The sequence below is a fragment of the Budorcas taxicolor genome, chromosome 15, assembly GCF_023091745.1.
Source record: "Budorcas taxicolor isolate Tak-1 chromosome 15, Takin1.1, whole genome shotgun sequence".
Classification (NCBI taxonomy): domain Eukaryota; kingdom Metazoa; phylum Chordata; class Mammalia; order Artiodactyla; family Bovidae; genus Budorcas; species Budorcas taxicolor.
In genome coordinates this window covers 50,939,964-50,954,772 of record NC_068924.1, presented here as the reverse complement: position 1 = coordinate 50,954,772, position 14,809 = coordinate 50,939,964, and the positions used below count along the sequence as shown (strand labels likewise).

General features: G+C 55.8%; 1 protein-coding gene across 1 annotated transcript in view; it reads right to left on the bottom strand.

Moving 5' to 3' along the window:
* The window catches only part of ARHGEF17 (Rho guanine nucleotide exchange factor 17), a 55,791-nt gene extending 48,778 nt beyond the window's left edge, over positions 1 to 7,013 (bottom strand). Inside the window, exon 1 of the mRNA XM_052652755.1 lies at positions 3,831 to 7,013. Within this exon, the coding sequence (XP_052508715.1) occupies positions 3,831 to 7,013 (3,183 nt within the window). The remainder of the gene's footprint in view (positions 1 to 3,830) is intronic.
* Between the last annotated feature and the right edge of the window lie 7,796 nt (positions 7,014 to 14,809).

Below are 14,809 nucleotides of genomic sequence, written 5' to 3'. Positions count from 1 at the left end.
GTGAAGAGCCAAGGAGGGAAAAGAGAGAACCCCCACCCCGTGGGTTCCCTGCCAAGGAGAGACAGAGAGAAGAAAGGTGACAAAGAGCTGTAGCCAGGCAGTCCTCTGGCTGGGCAAGAGGGGGATAGGGGCCATGTCTGCTGGGGGCAGGGGGTGCAGGCAAGGTCAGGCTGGTGCATGAGCCCAGCTCTGCCCTGCCATACTAGGTGACCTTAAAGTCAGTGTTCTCCTTTCTGAGTCTTGAAGTTCTTCCCACCACAAACCCTGGCCCCAGAGCATTAAATAACTACCATCAAAGTGTTCAGACAGTTGGGCGTGCAGTAAAGGCCCCCACTAACCCCTGACCCTATCCCATTATTCAGATGGCAGGCCAATTCCATCGAGAAAAGAGACAGGGACCCTTAGGCCCCTTCACCTCCAAAACACTGACATTCTAGGATTCAGTGGGAATCTAAGACCCTGCAATTCTAAGAATTCAGCCTTATGAGATTCTGACAGCTTTCATCTTTGAGGACTGAAACATTCAGAGTCTGGCATATGGTCGTGGTGGTTTAGTCGCTAAGTCATATCTGACTCTTGCAACCCCATGGGCTGTAGCCGCCAGGTTCCTCTGTCCATGGAATTTCCCAGGCAAGAATACTGGAGCGGGTTGACATTTCCTTCTCCAGGGGATCTTCCTGACCCAGGGATCGAACCTGTCTCTCCTGCATTGGCAGGCGGATTCTTTATTGTATGTACTTGATAAATGTCAGTCGCTGTTACTGCCATTTCAATATGCTAAAGTTCTCTGAGTCCATCCATCTGATTCTGAGACACAAGCCACTTCTTGTTTCTGGACTAGAGTTGCCAATTCTCTCAAATGGGTATCAGGTACCTGAGGACAGAAGGTTGGATCAACTCTGTACTTTAAGGCCAGGACAGGGAAGCCTTGGGATGAAAAACTGCTGATCTTCCAGGTTACTGTGGACCTAAGTGGAAATGACAAGGCATGTGGGAGGGGGCAGGGCAGAAATGCTCTACAGCTGGGCCTCCTCCACCCAGTACATCTGCAAGCAAGTGTTCATGGAAAGTGACCATGAGTGATCCCTTATTCCCTGGGCTCCTAGGTCCTTACAGCTGTTGCATAGAGCTGCCTTTCTCTCCCTTCCAGCCATATCCTGACTCCTTCTGTTTCCCTTGACCACCCTACAGGCTGAGTCCATCCTATAGACTTTCAAAGACCAGGCAGTCTAACCACCCACTGTACAGATGGGAAAACTGTGAAACCCAAGACGACTCTGCTCAGGTCTCAGCAGAGCTGGGCCTGGTACCAGGCTTCCTGCTCCCAATGGCGGAGGCAGCACCAACCAGAGGGTAGAAACAGACTTTGGGGTGGGAGAGACCTGACTTTGAGGGGCTCCTTGCAGCCCAAGGGTGGGGTAGGAGCCCCGTCCGTTCCCGGAGCCTCTCCTGCCAGCCCCCTGGTTGGGCTCACACTGGTTTCTGCCTCATCAGCAAAGAGCGACAGCCTCTTCCCTTTTTATTCTGGAGCCCACACCACACCATCTCCACCCAGCCCAGGGAGCGTGACTGGAACCCCAGGCCTGAAACAAAGGGACCTTGTCTCCTCCACAGAGGCCAGAACGAGGGCTGGACAACTGCTCCCCATCTTCCTGGAGCCAGAAGGAACGGGACAGCAGGAGGGATTCGGGCTAGCAGATGGGAGAACTTCCAGGCTTTATGAGTGAGTTGGGAGTCAGGGGATGGTGAATCTCTTTTGAGCTGACTGAAAAGGTTATACTGAGGTTATACTGGTTATACTGAGACCAGAATGCCCAGTCCTGTGCTCAGAAAGCAGTAGGGCGCAGGGAGGAGAGGCCAAGGCTGGTCACTGAGAAGCAGCTGGGACAGTGAACCCTGTTTTCTTCCCCTTTCTCCTGCCCCCAGTAAGGGCGTGATCATACCACCCACGCGCAGTATATACAAGCCTGCCAGGTAGAGATCATTACTTACAGAAGGCGAAGGTGAGGCAAAAATCAGGGACGCGATTGACCCTAGGCCACACAGGGATCTGGAGCCCGGGCTCAAATGACAGACTCACCAGTTCTCTAAGGGGTAAGAGGGCCTGGAGAGAGAAGGGGACTGGAGCGAGCACAGGCTTGGAGGCTGGAGAGAGCCTCACTGAACACAGGGAGAAGCCTGTGCTATGAGCAGGTATGTCCCACCTCATACCCCCCTAGGGGCAGCATGGGCCGTGTGGGGCGCTGAGGGGGGTTAAGCTTCTCCCTGAGATCAGGCAGAGGAGGGGAACAACGTGATGAGAGTAAACCTGGAGTCAATTCCGCAAAAACTCCCACCTCCTCTCACTGCCTCTTCTTAGGAGGAGGGCCCCCTCCCCGCAGTCTCCCCAAGTCCCTCGATTCACTCCCCTAACTTACTCCTCAAGGCTCCCAGAGGAGACAATTATATGGGAAAAGTATCTGGGGAGGGGGTCCCTGGCAGGAGCTGCCCCTGCTGTCATCCCTCCCCACCCCCACAAAGACAACAGGCACCTGAGCTCTGAGCTCTACCAAGCTCTGAGAAGGAAGGACAGGTCCCAAATGTTCCCTCTCCCTGCCCACTGACTGCAGCCTCTGAGACACCAGAGCCAGGACTAGGAAAAACTAGAGACAGGGGAGAAGCAGAGAGCGAGAGAGTTCAGAGGGGGCCGTGAGAGCACTGAGAACCGGCAGGGACCAAATTAGTCCAAGGTTTAGGGTTTTTAGGTTCCTCACTCTGCAGGCAACACAGTGGATGTGTGAGCCATGGTTGAAATAACCCCAGGCCATCTCCACTCCAGACTCAAAGCCAGAGCCTCAAATCTAGCTTCCATCTGAGATGCCAGGCCATCACACTGCCTAGAACCGATGTGAACCCAACAGCCCAAACTCCAGAAACAGCTAAAGACAGAAGGCAGAGAGGAGGTCTCTGGGAGAATGAGTCCCAGCCCCTGGGGTCTGGCAGAGGAAGGAGGAAGCATCTCAGAATCACCAGAAAGGGGGAGCGGGGAGAAGATACAAGCCTGCACGATGAGGGACAAGTGCTCCCAAGTCTTGTCTGCTGACAGCCCTTCCACTGACCCTGCCCTCCCCGAGAGGTCCTCATTCTAACTGGAGGAGGCTTTGGCAGATTTCAGGTCCAAAGAGTGTGCCAAGCCACAGACACCCCACAAATCTGTATAGCACAGCTGGAAGGAGATAGAGGCACCACCTTGTCCAAAACCCCCGATTTTTACGGATGGGGAGGTTTAGTTACAGAGAAAAGCCAGGGCTGCCAATGTGCCTTATGAAGCCCTCTCCACTTTATGGAGATAAAGTCATGCCTTGTACCTCTTCAATTCTCCCAGGCCCAGGCTCAGACCCAGATTTTGATCTACCACAGGCAAGCCACATGACGAAGGGCAAACCCATGTCATCTGTGGGCCTCCAAACAGGAGGTCAGCAAGGCACTTGAGAAAGTTCCACCACCCTCACAGCTCCTCATGTATTGATAAAAAACCAGATATGAATCTATAAAACTATTCCCTGAAAAATATATAAAGGACCAGATTAGAACCCTTTGTAATTATCACCCAGAATACACTGGAGCACGTAAGAACCTCTGACGTTAGCACCAGCAGAAGCCTCTGGGGCCTGAGTAGACAGGAGCCATGTGTCATTAACACTCTTAAACCCACCTGGGCACTTCCAGGACCTGAGAAGCTCCCTCACACCTGGGCACCTGCCCAATGAGCACACTCAAGAGACTCCTGCAGAAGTCATATCCACGGCCCTCCTTCAGCCCCGCCCCGAAGGCCCCCCACTAAGACTCACCACTTGCGGCTTGCTGCAGCACTTGCTGGCTGGGGCAGGCTCATCTGGAGCCCGGGCTGCCTCAGAGGGCTTGACCTCCGCAGACGGTGGTGCGGTCGGAGTCAGGCAGGGCATATCCACGGGCACTGGGGCGGGGACCCCACTGGAGTGGAGGGTCAGCATGTACTGCTTAGTGACGTCCTCAAGAGATGGTGCCTGCGTCGTGGGGTGGGCTTTGGCAGGGAAGCCCGTGGGCTCTGGCACAGCCACAGGGGGGCCAACGGAAGTCGGTGTCTCAGGAACCATGATGGGTGTGAAGGTGGCAGGCACACTGGCATGGCGAACGTGTTTGGAGGAGGGTCGGGCCAGAGACGGGCTGCCAGCCTGGTCCTGACTGCCCTCCTCTCTTGAGAGCTCCTGATGACTGCTCCGGGCTGGGCGCTTCTTGGAACCACGGCGAATGAGCCGTGGGGACAGAATGTTAGCAAGTTTTGGGTCAAGGTGGAAGTCATGATGGGCAGTGGAAGAGGCAGGTGGGGCCTCAGGTAGGGCCCTCTCAGACTGTGCCCGGCCCCTGGCAGGACTGGGCTCTTCTGGTTCTGCCTGCCTCTCAACCAGGATGGGCTCACTGCTAGACGGAGGCAACATGGGCTCGACCTCTCTGATGGGCTCCCCACCAGGACCCTCGAATCCAGGCCCAGCCAGCTCCCCACGGCGGCTGGGGTCACTCAGAGATTTCTTCTTGGGGGCTTTGCCAGCAACCCTGTCATCCACCACACACCCTAAGGCACCTGGCCCCTGAACAATGCTCTGAATAACCTCAGGGTATCCCTTGCTCTCTTCACTGCCTACAGACCAGTCACTGTGGCCACTGGTCAAGCCCTCGTCCACAGCTGGGGCTGTCGGAAGCCCTGTCTTGGGGCTCAGTGAACCCAGGAGGTTGCTATCCACAGAGAACCCAGACGGCTCCTCAGAGGTGGTGGCCCGGTGGCGCTGTGGAATTGGGTCACTCAGAGACCGGTAGGCCTCACCTGCCTCCCCATTGCTCAGTTCAGTCCCACCAGGGCCTGAAGGTGGGATTTTGCGTCTGCGGCGGAGGGCACCAGGTGTGGGAGGGGTATCAGGGGACACCAGGGCCCACCCTCCCAGACTCTCTTCAGCCCCAGGGCCATGGTGGTTGGTCTGGGCTGAGGACGAGGAGAGGGGTCGCCAAACTCCTGTGGGACTCAGGCTGCGAAATGCTAAAACAGAAGGCTCAGGGTCCGCTCCAATGCCCTCATCTGTCAGACTCGACTCAGGGCCGGAGAGTTCTTCTTGAGACCGCTGCCCTCCGGTCACGTCTCCTGCCCAGTCAGGACTCCCAGGGGGGACATCACTGCCATCATCCTGCTGGGCACCCATGCGCTGGATCTTCTCAAACACCTGACGGGCCTCTTGAACATACTGATCCTGGATGACGAGGGGCAGTGGGTCCTCCTCAGCACCTGGGCCTGCCAGCAGGAGTTCAGAGGAGCTGGGCTTCAGGACACCAGTGCGGGATAGGCGGCGGGCCATGGGCTTCTCAGAGCAGGTAAAGGACTTTGCCCTTCGGAGGGTGGCCGTCAAGTCCTTCAGTGTGGGGCGGGTGCCAGATGATGCTGGGGCTGGGGCGGGCATGGGCCCAAGTTGCCCCACCGAGCTATCTGCTGATGGTGAATCTCTGCCATCTACCGGGCCACTTCCAAGGTCTCCAGGTCGCCCACCAGGCTTTCGGACCCTCAGCTCTGAAAGGTCTGAACGTAGGAAACTGAGCAGCGTCAGGGTCTCCGAGGCAATATCCGGATTCGACAGGGACTTCCGTTGCCGGCTCTTGTCTAGGTCCAGTCCTCCATCCCGCGATACCCTCGTGGTGCCCACAGGTACCTTGGTGCGGCTTCGCACCTGGGGCCTGACGAGCCCTTCCCCGGCTCCAAAGCTGGGGGAGCGATACACGCCCCAGTTCCCAGAACCCCGGCTGGCCCACAGCTCCTCATCCTTGAGAGTCTCTGTGCTGGAATAACGGCTGCTACCGCGGGAGCCTGCAGGGCTGGCCAGGTACGCGGGAAAGCTCACCTTGGCCACGCGGAACGTCCCCCCCACAGTGTCTGACAAGGGCCGAAGTCCTTCCTGGGGACCTGGAACACAGGGAGGAGAGCCAGCACCCCACTCCTGGGGTCCTTCCTCGCTAGGAGCTCTTGGAGGAGTTGGGGGATCGGGGCTCCCAGATCCCCCTGCCGAGTCCATGCTGCTCGGATTTAACCCATAACTGTCCGGCCTACCGTCTTTATCCAAAGAGGAGCTTCCAGCCCTGGGTCCCGTCCTCCCTCCCCGGCAGTGGCCACCCTCACCGTCTTGGTCCTCGTCACTGCCCGAGGAGTGGCCGCCGTGGTAGGCCGGACTCTGCGCCCCGGGCAGCGGCGGCGGCGGGCCCTCCTCTTCCTCCTCGCTGGAGCTGGCAGCCCGGCTGCGGCTGACAGGATAGGAGGAAGCGATGGAGGAGGAGGAGGCCCGGGCCCAGGCCTGCGGTTGGGAGAAGCTATGCCAAGAATGTAAACCATCCGCCGGACGCTGCGCTCGCTCCTGTTGCTGCCGCCGCCTCCTCCCCTCGGTCCCCGGGCCGGGCAGCGGCCGCGCCGTACGCAGGCCCGCCAAAGGGAAGCACGTCCGAGGAGGTGGCGTCGGGGGCTGCCGGGGTTCCCGGGTCGCGGGCTCCCACGCGGCCCCGTCAGGGCTGGGCGTCCCCGAGGCCTCTGAGTCGGCACTGGGCCGCCTGGAGCCAGGGCCCCCGAAGAGCTTGCGCATCTCTGTGACGCTGGGCCAGGCTCCGCGCGCGGCTCCCTCTGCTGCTTCTTCTGCTGCCGCCGGGGAGACGCCCCCGTCTCGGGCCCCGGTGGAGTTGTCGTCCAGACGCTGTGTGTCGAAGCGCCGGGAGAGCTGGCGCACCGACGGCGAGAGGCTGCGGAGCGGGCGCGGCTGCGCGGGGGCGGCCGGGGGCCCCGACGCCAGCTTGGACACGCGCCGGGAGGGCTGGGCCGGGACGGCCGCGACCGGTCGGCACGAGGAGCGGCGCCGCAGTCCCGGAGCGTCCGTGGCCTCTTCCCTCTGCCCGGGCCCGCCGCTCCAGCGCTCCAGGAGCTTGAACGAGACGCTGCGATATAGCTGGGGCCGGGGAGCCCCGTCCGCCATGGTGGCGGGACTCACTCTGGGGGGGCTGGCCTCGGGGAGCCGCGGCCAACCCCCCCTGCGCCCCCGTCCCGAAGGAGCGCAGCGGCCGGGGTCCCAAAGCCGGGGTCTCGCAAGTCGCAGTGCGAGGCAGTTAGCGGGGTAAGGGTGCACAGACCCAAGCAGAGGTTTAGCTGCGGCGGCTCAAGTTTCCGGGCGCGCGGGCCGCCTCGGCTCCATCCCGCGCGACCCCTCCCGCCTCAGCGTCGACTCCTGGGCCCAGCCCCCGCCTCGCCCGGTGCGGCCCAGAGCATCTTGGCCCGACCCGGTCCCGGCAGGATCCCGACGCTCCGTTCCTCGGCTCTGCGCCCCCTCCTCAGCGGGCCGGCCTGCCTCTCCTCGAGCTTCTGCTCCCGCTCCCTCCCTCTGAGCTGCTCTCTCCTAGCTCCCTTTTGTTGCAAATAAACTTTGTGGCAGAGGAAAGGGGGTGGGGGGGCGGGGCCTCGCGCCCAAAAGAGGGGGTGGGCTCCGGGAGCGCGCTAGGCTGGGAATCGGGAGTTGTGGGGGGTGGGGAGGGGAGGGAATCGGGGAGGAGCCGACAGATCGCTGGAGCAGAGGCTGACTGAAGCAGCCCTCCAGATGAGCCCCTTGGGAGCTCGGCGGGCAGAGCTACCCCGCCCCAGCACTCGCTGCAACACGAATCGTCCGAGTGTGGTCAGCTCCGCGGGCATACAGTCAGGGTGGCGCACCTACTGCCTTCGGGCAGAAACGCCTCCTGCTCCAGGGACCCTCAACATGGCAACCTCACACCCACAAACACCACTGACACAGGTACTCTGAGAAACACTGCCAGCCGAGAGACCCGCCACCAGGGGGAGCAGTGCGCGCCTCAGGCCAACCTGGGCGCTCGCTGCTCCCCGTCCCGCCCCTTTACCCCGCCCAGGCCACGCCTCCTACCAGGTCTTTCACGGCGAATCCCATTGTAACTGCGACCGGGTCCCGCCCCTGGCGCCCCCAAACGCCCCGCCCCTCCCACCTCTGTAGCCAATCCAGTTCTGACCGCCCCCCCAATCCTCCCCCAGCAGCTTCAGGAGCCCCACCCTTTGTGACTACGCCCCCACGCTTCCAGAGGCCCGCCCTGCGCCCCCTTGCCCCCTCCTTCTCCGGCGGCAATCTGGGGTACGCGGTTCTTGCGCCCTCTTCTGGCCGGTTTTCCCCAATCCCCCCACGTGGAACCTTGACCGAGTAAAGCAACACCCACCACAAAAAGACCCCGAGAATTGGTTAAGACTTCACTTCCTTTACTTCCTTCTTGTCGTTACCTAGTCCTTTCAGGAGCCAATTTACCACTGCCAAACCTACACTCTTACCTGAGGCCGATCTGCCCCACCTCCCCCCCCCCCACCCCCACACCATAGGCAAGGTGTGGGTGGCTTCTACTGTTTCACTCCGCCCCTTGAAAGTGGATCTCACTGTGCCTTCTCTATGCGTCATGAAGGCGAAGTAACTTTGACCAGTGTCAAAGTCAGGAAATGGTAGCTCCTGGCAAATTCAGGATGCCAATGGCAATGGCAATGGCAAATTCAGATTTCAGGAGCTTCAAACACCATGCTCCTCCAGACAACCTTTGCTAATTCCAGATCTCTGATGAGCCCTCAGCAGTATTGTCCTCCTTGGGCCTAGGTTCTGCCTTCCCAGAAAGAGAGGATACTCATGTTCCCCTTAGCCCAAGAGGACTGTGGCTGCCATCAACCCCCTCCACCCCCAAACACACACCCCTGACCCCGTGCGTCCAGATGAGTAGGCATGGCTGGACATAGCGTAGGGTGGTAGACACTCAGGGATTGCCTGACTACCTCATGAGACTGGGAGGACCTCGGGCCCTGCTAGCTGCTTCCCTTGGATTACAGGAAATGGCTGTAGGGAGAAAGCTCTTCCCCTTTGAGTTGAGACCAGTCTCCGGTAAATCCCTCACCTCAACCTTGCCTCAGCCCTGCCTCAAAGCGGCCAGCGTATCTCTCCCTCTTCAACGGGAAATTGATAGTAAGGAAGGGAGCTCTGCCTGGCCTATTACCTCTCTGCCTTTTCCTTGCTGTGTAACGTTGGGTAAATCCTTTCACCTCCCTGGGCCTCGTCTGAAAAGTATGGAGTGGGCTTAAGCTTCCCCGGGCGTGCCCTTCTCTGTCTCTGTTTGAAATCAGACTCTTGTTTCCTGTACATTGTTTTCTCTCTACTCTTTTGAGGAAATTTTGGTATGGTGTGGGGATCATCTTCCTGGAAGTCACTGCTCCTCTCCAATAATAATGATGGCCCCTGCCATCTGAAATTTGTGATTTTAGTTTTTTAGACTTCATTTTTGTGTATTTATTCACCTATTTTTGGCCGCACTGGGTCTGTGCTGCTGCTTGCGGGCTTTCTCTCGGCGCAGTGAGTGGGGGCTCCTCGCTAGTTGTGGTGTGTGGGCCCCTACTGCTGTGGCTCCTTTGTTGCGGGAGCACGGGCTCTGGGGCACATGGGCTTCAGTAGCTGGTCGAGGGCTCAACAGTTGCGACTCGCAGGCTTGTTGGCCCACGGCATGTGAAATCTTCCTGGACCAGGTGTTGAATCTATGTCGCCTGCATTGGCACGTGGATTCTTAACCACTGGACCACCACGGAAGTCCTGAAATTTGTAACTTTCCAAGTTCTTTCACGCCTGGTCCTGTTTTGTCTTCACATCACTTCTGGATTCGAGGATAGAGGTTTTTATTCCCAAATCACAGATGAGGAAGCTGATGGAGAGGAGCAGAGACTCAGGTCACAGGTTCCAGCACCGTGCAGCTTGGCCTTGAGGTGTCCATGGAGGACTCATGAGATGCTGGGAGCAGGCAAGCCATTCTCTGATTGGTGCGCTTCCCACTGGGTGGAGGCCCAGTTTAGATCCTTAAATACCCTCCCTCTCCACCAAGGGGATTCCTGGTCCAAAGGCTCTAGCCAGCCCACCTCAGTACTGGAATGGGGTGCCATTTCCTCCTCCGGGGGCTCTTCCCGACCCAGGGATGGAACCCACATCTCTTGGGTCTCCTGCATTGTTCTTTACCACTGGCATCACCTGGGAAGCCCCCTAGGAGACTGTGCCTAACTAAAAATGATTTGACATTATAGTTGGCACAACGTCCTCGGGGTCCCCACTCACTAGGACTGGGTGGGGCAAGTAGGCACTTGGAAGGCAGGTGAAGAGAGGAAAGGGGAGGGGAGGGAGGGTGAAGCGGGGGAGGATCTAGTTTCTGGGTTAGAGGAAGGCTATGTGACCTGAGTCAGTTCCCACATTCAGGTCCCAGCTTCCCCATCTGTAACAGGAGGTATTATAAGGATTAAGTGAGAAACCGAGTGTACAACACACTGATGGTACCTGGAATCCTGGCAGTGGGCATTACCGTCATCGTGGCTCCCCAGTGCTTCCTTGGCCGGCAGCCTTTTTCTCTCCAGCTTCATATCAGGCCACAGCCCTTCCTATCCTTCCTCCAACAGCCTCCATGCCTTTGTGTTGTTCCCTATACCAGGAACACTCTTATCTCCTTTCCCTCAGTCTAATTACAACTATCCAAGACCCAGCTGTACTGCTTCAACCCCAGAAAATCTTCCCTAACCCACAGAAGAATCCTTGGACCCCTCTGAACCAGCATGGTCCCTCCTGCCCCTCACTGCACTCCACCCCTGTCTGTGTCTTTTCTGTCCCCATCCCAGCAAGTAGACATGCCCAGGGTAAGCCCCTACGCTGACCCCTACCCCACTGAGAATGCTCTGGGTTAAAGTGAGGGGGAAGAAGGGGGATAGGGAAGAAGAAAAAGAAAAAAAGCATGAGAGGAGAAGGAGGAATTCAAGCCCTCAAATGGTGCTTGGAATCCCTGTCCTGGCATGTAATGAATGATTTTCCTTCTTACAGCAACAGATAGGGCTCATGGATTATGGCCCTTGTTCTCAAAAAAGTGTGCTGGGGTTTTTTTTCCCCCTTAAAGACTGGCTGCCTTCTAGGTAAAGGAGAAAGAAAAACCCTTGCAATCTTCTGCTTAAAGCTCCTTGCTTAGAAACCTGCCATGCCTATTCTTAGAGAAGGACCCTCGAGGAAGCTGTGTGCACAAAAGGCGAAACCACTATACAGTAACATTCACTGCATGCCTACTGTGTTCCAGGCGTCATTCTAAGTGCTTTGCATGTGTTAGTTAATTTAATCCTCACAACAGTTTTATAAAATAGGTGTCATTATTACTCCCATTTTACAGTTAGGGAAGTTAAGGTATGAAGAAGTTAAATAACCTGTCCAGAGTAATACAGCTAGTAAATGAGAGCCAGGATACACACCCAGGTGATCTAGCTCTGGGGTCTGAACCCTTTATGCTATTCTGCTTTACGAGGAACAGTAGGAATGGGATTTACCTGTGGCCCACAATTTTTACTCTTGAAAAAGTAACTAGGGGGTCACAGCTCTTGTGTGTTGCTGGGACAATCCTCTGGGACTCACTGCATTGGCCCTGTGCCTTCTGCTCTTCCATCTCCTACCCTCCGTGACAGGCAGCTGAAGAGCCTGGTCTCAGAAGCAAAATGGATAACACCTGGACTGCTTGGCACAGCTCTGCATTATATAGGGACTAAGAACCAGTCTGTCTTCTGATGCCCCCATACATCCATCTCACCATGACCTAAAGAATCAAACTGCCTTCTGTCCAAACTGTCAGCCTCTCCAGCAAGGGCACTTTGAATGGATTCCCAAGATGGGTTGGGCTGCTTCCTCCACCAGCTGTAAGCAGACCTCTGACATTACTGTGGAGTTTCACCCCTGCAGAGCCCTTCTCTAAATGTCCCTGTGGCTGAACAGCCCTGGAAATTAGGCAGGGTGAAAGGAAAAATACTGAAGAAGTTATTCCGTCCTTCCCCTCCCTGCCCTGACCCTCTTCCTTCTCCCCGTTCTACCTTCTAAGGCAGAACACACCCTTTGCCACGACCAGTTCTGTCAGTACTGGGTCTGTGTGATGTACCAGCAGCTACGGGCCAGCCAGGCTGTTCTATGGGAGGAAAACTAAGATCTGGGAGAAAGGAATAAGGACTAGAGGAGTAATGGGGGTGGCGTGTGGGTGTGTGTGGAGATGAGGACAAGGAGCAGAGAGGACGTGGAGCCAGCAGAGGAGTGCCTGAAAGAGATGTAAGCAAGGGGGAAACAAGTGAAGATGACTTGGAAGGGCTTTGTGTGGCATAATTCTCCTTTGTTGCCTTCTCGGGGACCTTCAGTGGAGATGCTGTAGGGGAAGAGCAAATTAGCCAAGATGGGGGTGGCCAGGCTCTCTCGTCCCACGTTTGTAAATACATGGTTATGTAATAGCTGAGATCACTTATAGCATTATGCATGCAGGTCATGATGACCCACTTGACCACAGGCCACTTTTGTTCTGTAAACCTATATAAGCACCACCTGAAAAGCTCTTGCAGGGGGCAAGTTGAGTAGAGTCCAGTGAAGTCGAGGCGGGTCACGTGGAGTTGAATTGCACAGTCGTGATTGCTGCTGTGTCAGCCATTAGAGAGTAAAGCAGGTCTCCCTTGCTGCTGCGAATAAAGAATGCCTGCATTTCCTATGCCTCCTTCTAGCTTCTCCACTCCCGCCTTGCCTACCCTGGGTTCAGTGAACAGTGAGATACAGCAAGACAGCAGCCCTTCCAGGGTTTTATAAGCTCAGCTCTGTGTTTGAGATGCTTCCATATGAGCGTGCCTCCAGGCAGCCTTCCAGGTACACACAGGCCAGAATGATGGAGATGAGAGGGCAGGGGTAGAACCTAGAAGAGGCAGTCTGTCCCGAGGCTGATCTGCAGGCTCCAGGCCACAAGATCTCCCTGTAGCAGCCTCCTAGTGGCCCTGGGGATAGCCCTGCATCTCCTCAAGCTGCTGACTTCTCCTTTAAGAATGAAGCAGTGTTGTATCAAAAAGTCTACAAACAATAAATGTTGGAGAGGGTGTGGAGAAAATGGAACCCTCTTACACTGTTGCTGGGAATGCAAACTAGTAAAGCCACTATGGAGAACAGTGTGGAGATACCTTAAAACCTGGAAATAGAACTGCCATACGACCCAGCAATCCCACTGCTGGGCATACACACCAAGAAAACCAGAATTGAAAGAGATATGTGTACCCCAATGTTCATCACAGCACTGTTTACAATAGCCAGGACATGGAAGCAACCTAGATGTCCAGCAGCAGACGAATGGATAAGAAAGCTGTGGTACATATACACAATGGAATATTACTCAGCTATTAAAAAGAATGCATTTGAATCAGTTCTAATGAGTTGGATGAAACTGGAGCCTATCATACAGAGTGAAGTAAGTCAGAAAGAAAAACACTGATACAGTGTATTAACACATATATGGGATTTAGAAAGATGGTAATGATAACCCTATATGCGAGACAGCAAAAGAGACACAGATGTAAAGAACAGACTTTTGGACTCTGTGGGAGAAGGCGAGGGTGGGATGATTTGAGAGAATAGCATTGAAACATGTATATTCTCATATGTGAAACAGATCGCCAGTCCAGGTTCGATGCATGAGGCAAGGTGCTCAGGGCTGGTGCACTGGGATGACCCTGAGGGATGGGATGGGGAGGGAGGTGGGAGGAAGGGTCAGGATGGGGAACACATGTACACCCATGGCTGATTTATGTGCATGTATGGCAAAAACTACCGCAATATTATAAAGTAATTAGCCTCCAATTAAAATAAATTTTAAAAATTAAAAACTCAGATTAAAAAAAAGAATGAAGCAATGTTGAAGGACTGTTTTCCCTTACTTGGGGGCCCTGATGGAGGTGTCCCCAGGCACCGAGGATACCTGAGCCTGAAAGAGGCACATTTGGAGGGGCAAGTGAAGGACAGGTGGGATCTGGGTTCTTCCTGGCATTTAATGCCCTAGTCGCACCCAGCTCCTTTTCTTGGCACCCCTCTCCACGCCCAACCCCAGGCTTATCTACAACTCACTGGCGCTTTATAATCGGCCTGGGCACATCTCTGCCTCTGGGTTTTGTAGACACAGTGCTTCTACCAGATGCAGCCTCCTCCACTGTGCTTTTTAGATTCCTCCCAGTTCAAGCCCCACCCCTTCTAAAATGTGCTCCCTGATTCCTCCACTGAGGCCCCCCAGCCTGGAGCACCTGCCCCACTCTTCCCACTGTCTGGAGGATGGCCACGAGACGGCTCTTATTTTCTCAGACTTCATACACAAGAGGCCACATGCCCTCCACTCCAGCTTTCTGCCTATCTGCCCAGGGCAGAGCCTGGCACAGGGATGGCCCAGGCTGTACTAACCAGTGCTCCGCACTTCCATTTTCAGAGCTCCCACTCATCCATCAATATCTGGATAAAATGCCCCCACCCCCAGTCCCTTCGAGAGACTCCTAGACTGGGTCATGGGCACCCTCTGGGCACCCTTGCCCCCCAGCCATGCCTCCCTCTGTCACAGTCTTGACATGACTGTATCAGCGTCTGTACCTCCAGTAACTGATAGCTTGTATGGGGCTAGGCTCGAGATGGTTCTTTTGGGGCCCTGGAACCAAATCAGGCCCAAGCGCAAGGTGTCAGTAAAGATATACTGAATGAATAGAACATAGCACATACCCCAGAGAGCTCATATTCATCCTTCAAAACCCAGGTCAAATGGCCCTTCCCAGAAGCTCTCACTTCCGTTTCCCATCTTCTTTTACTCCCTTTATTGGTGACTCCAAAGTATGTTGCATACTCCTCAATCATAGTACATGTTATACTGTATTTTTGTGAGAAGCTTAACATGACTTCTGAATTCT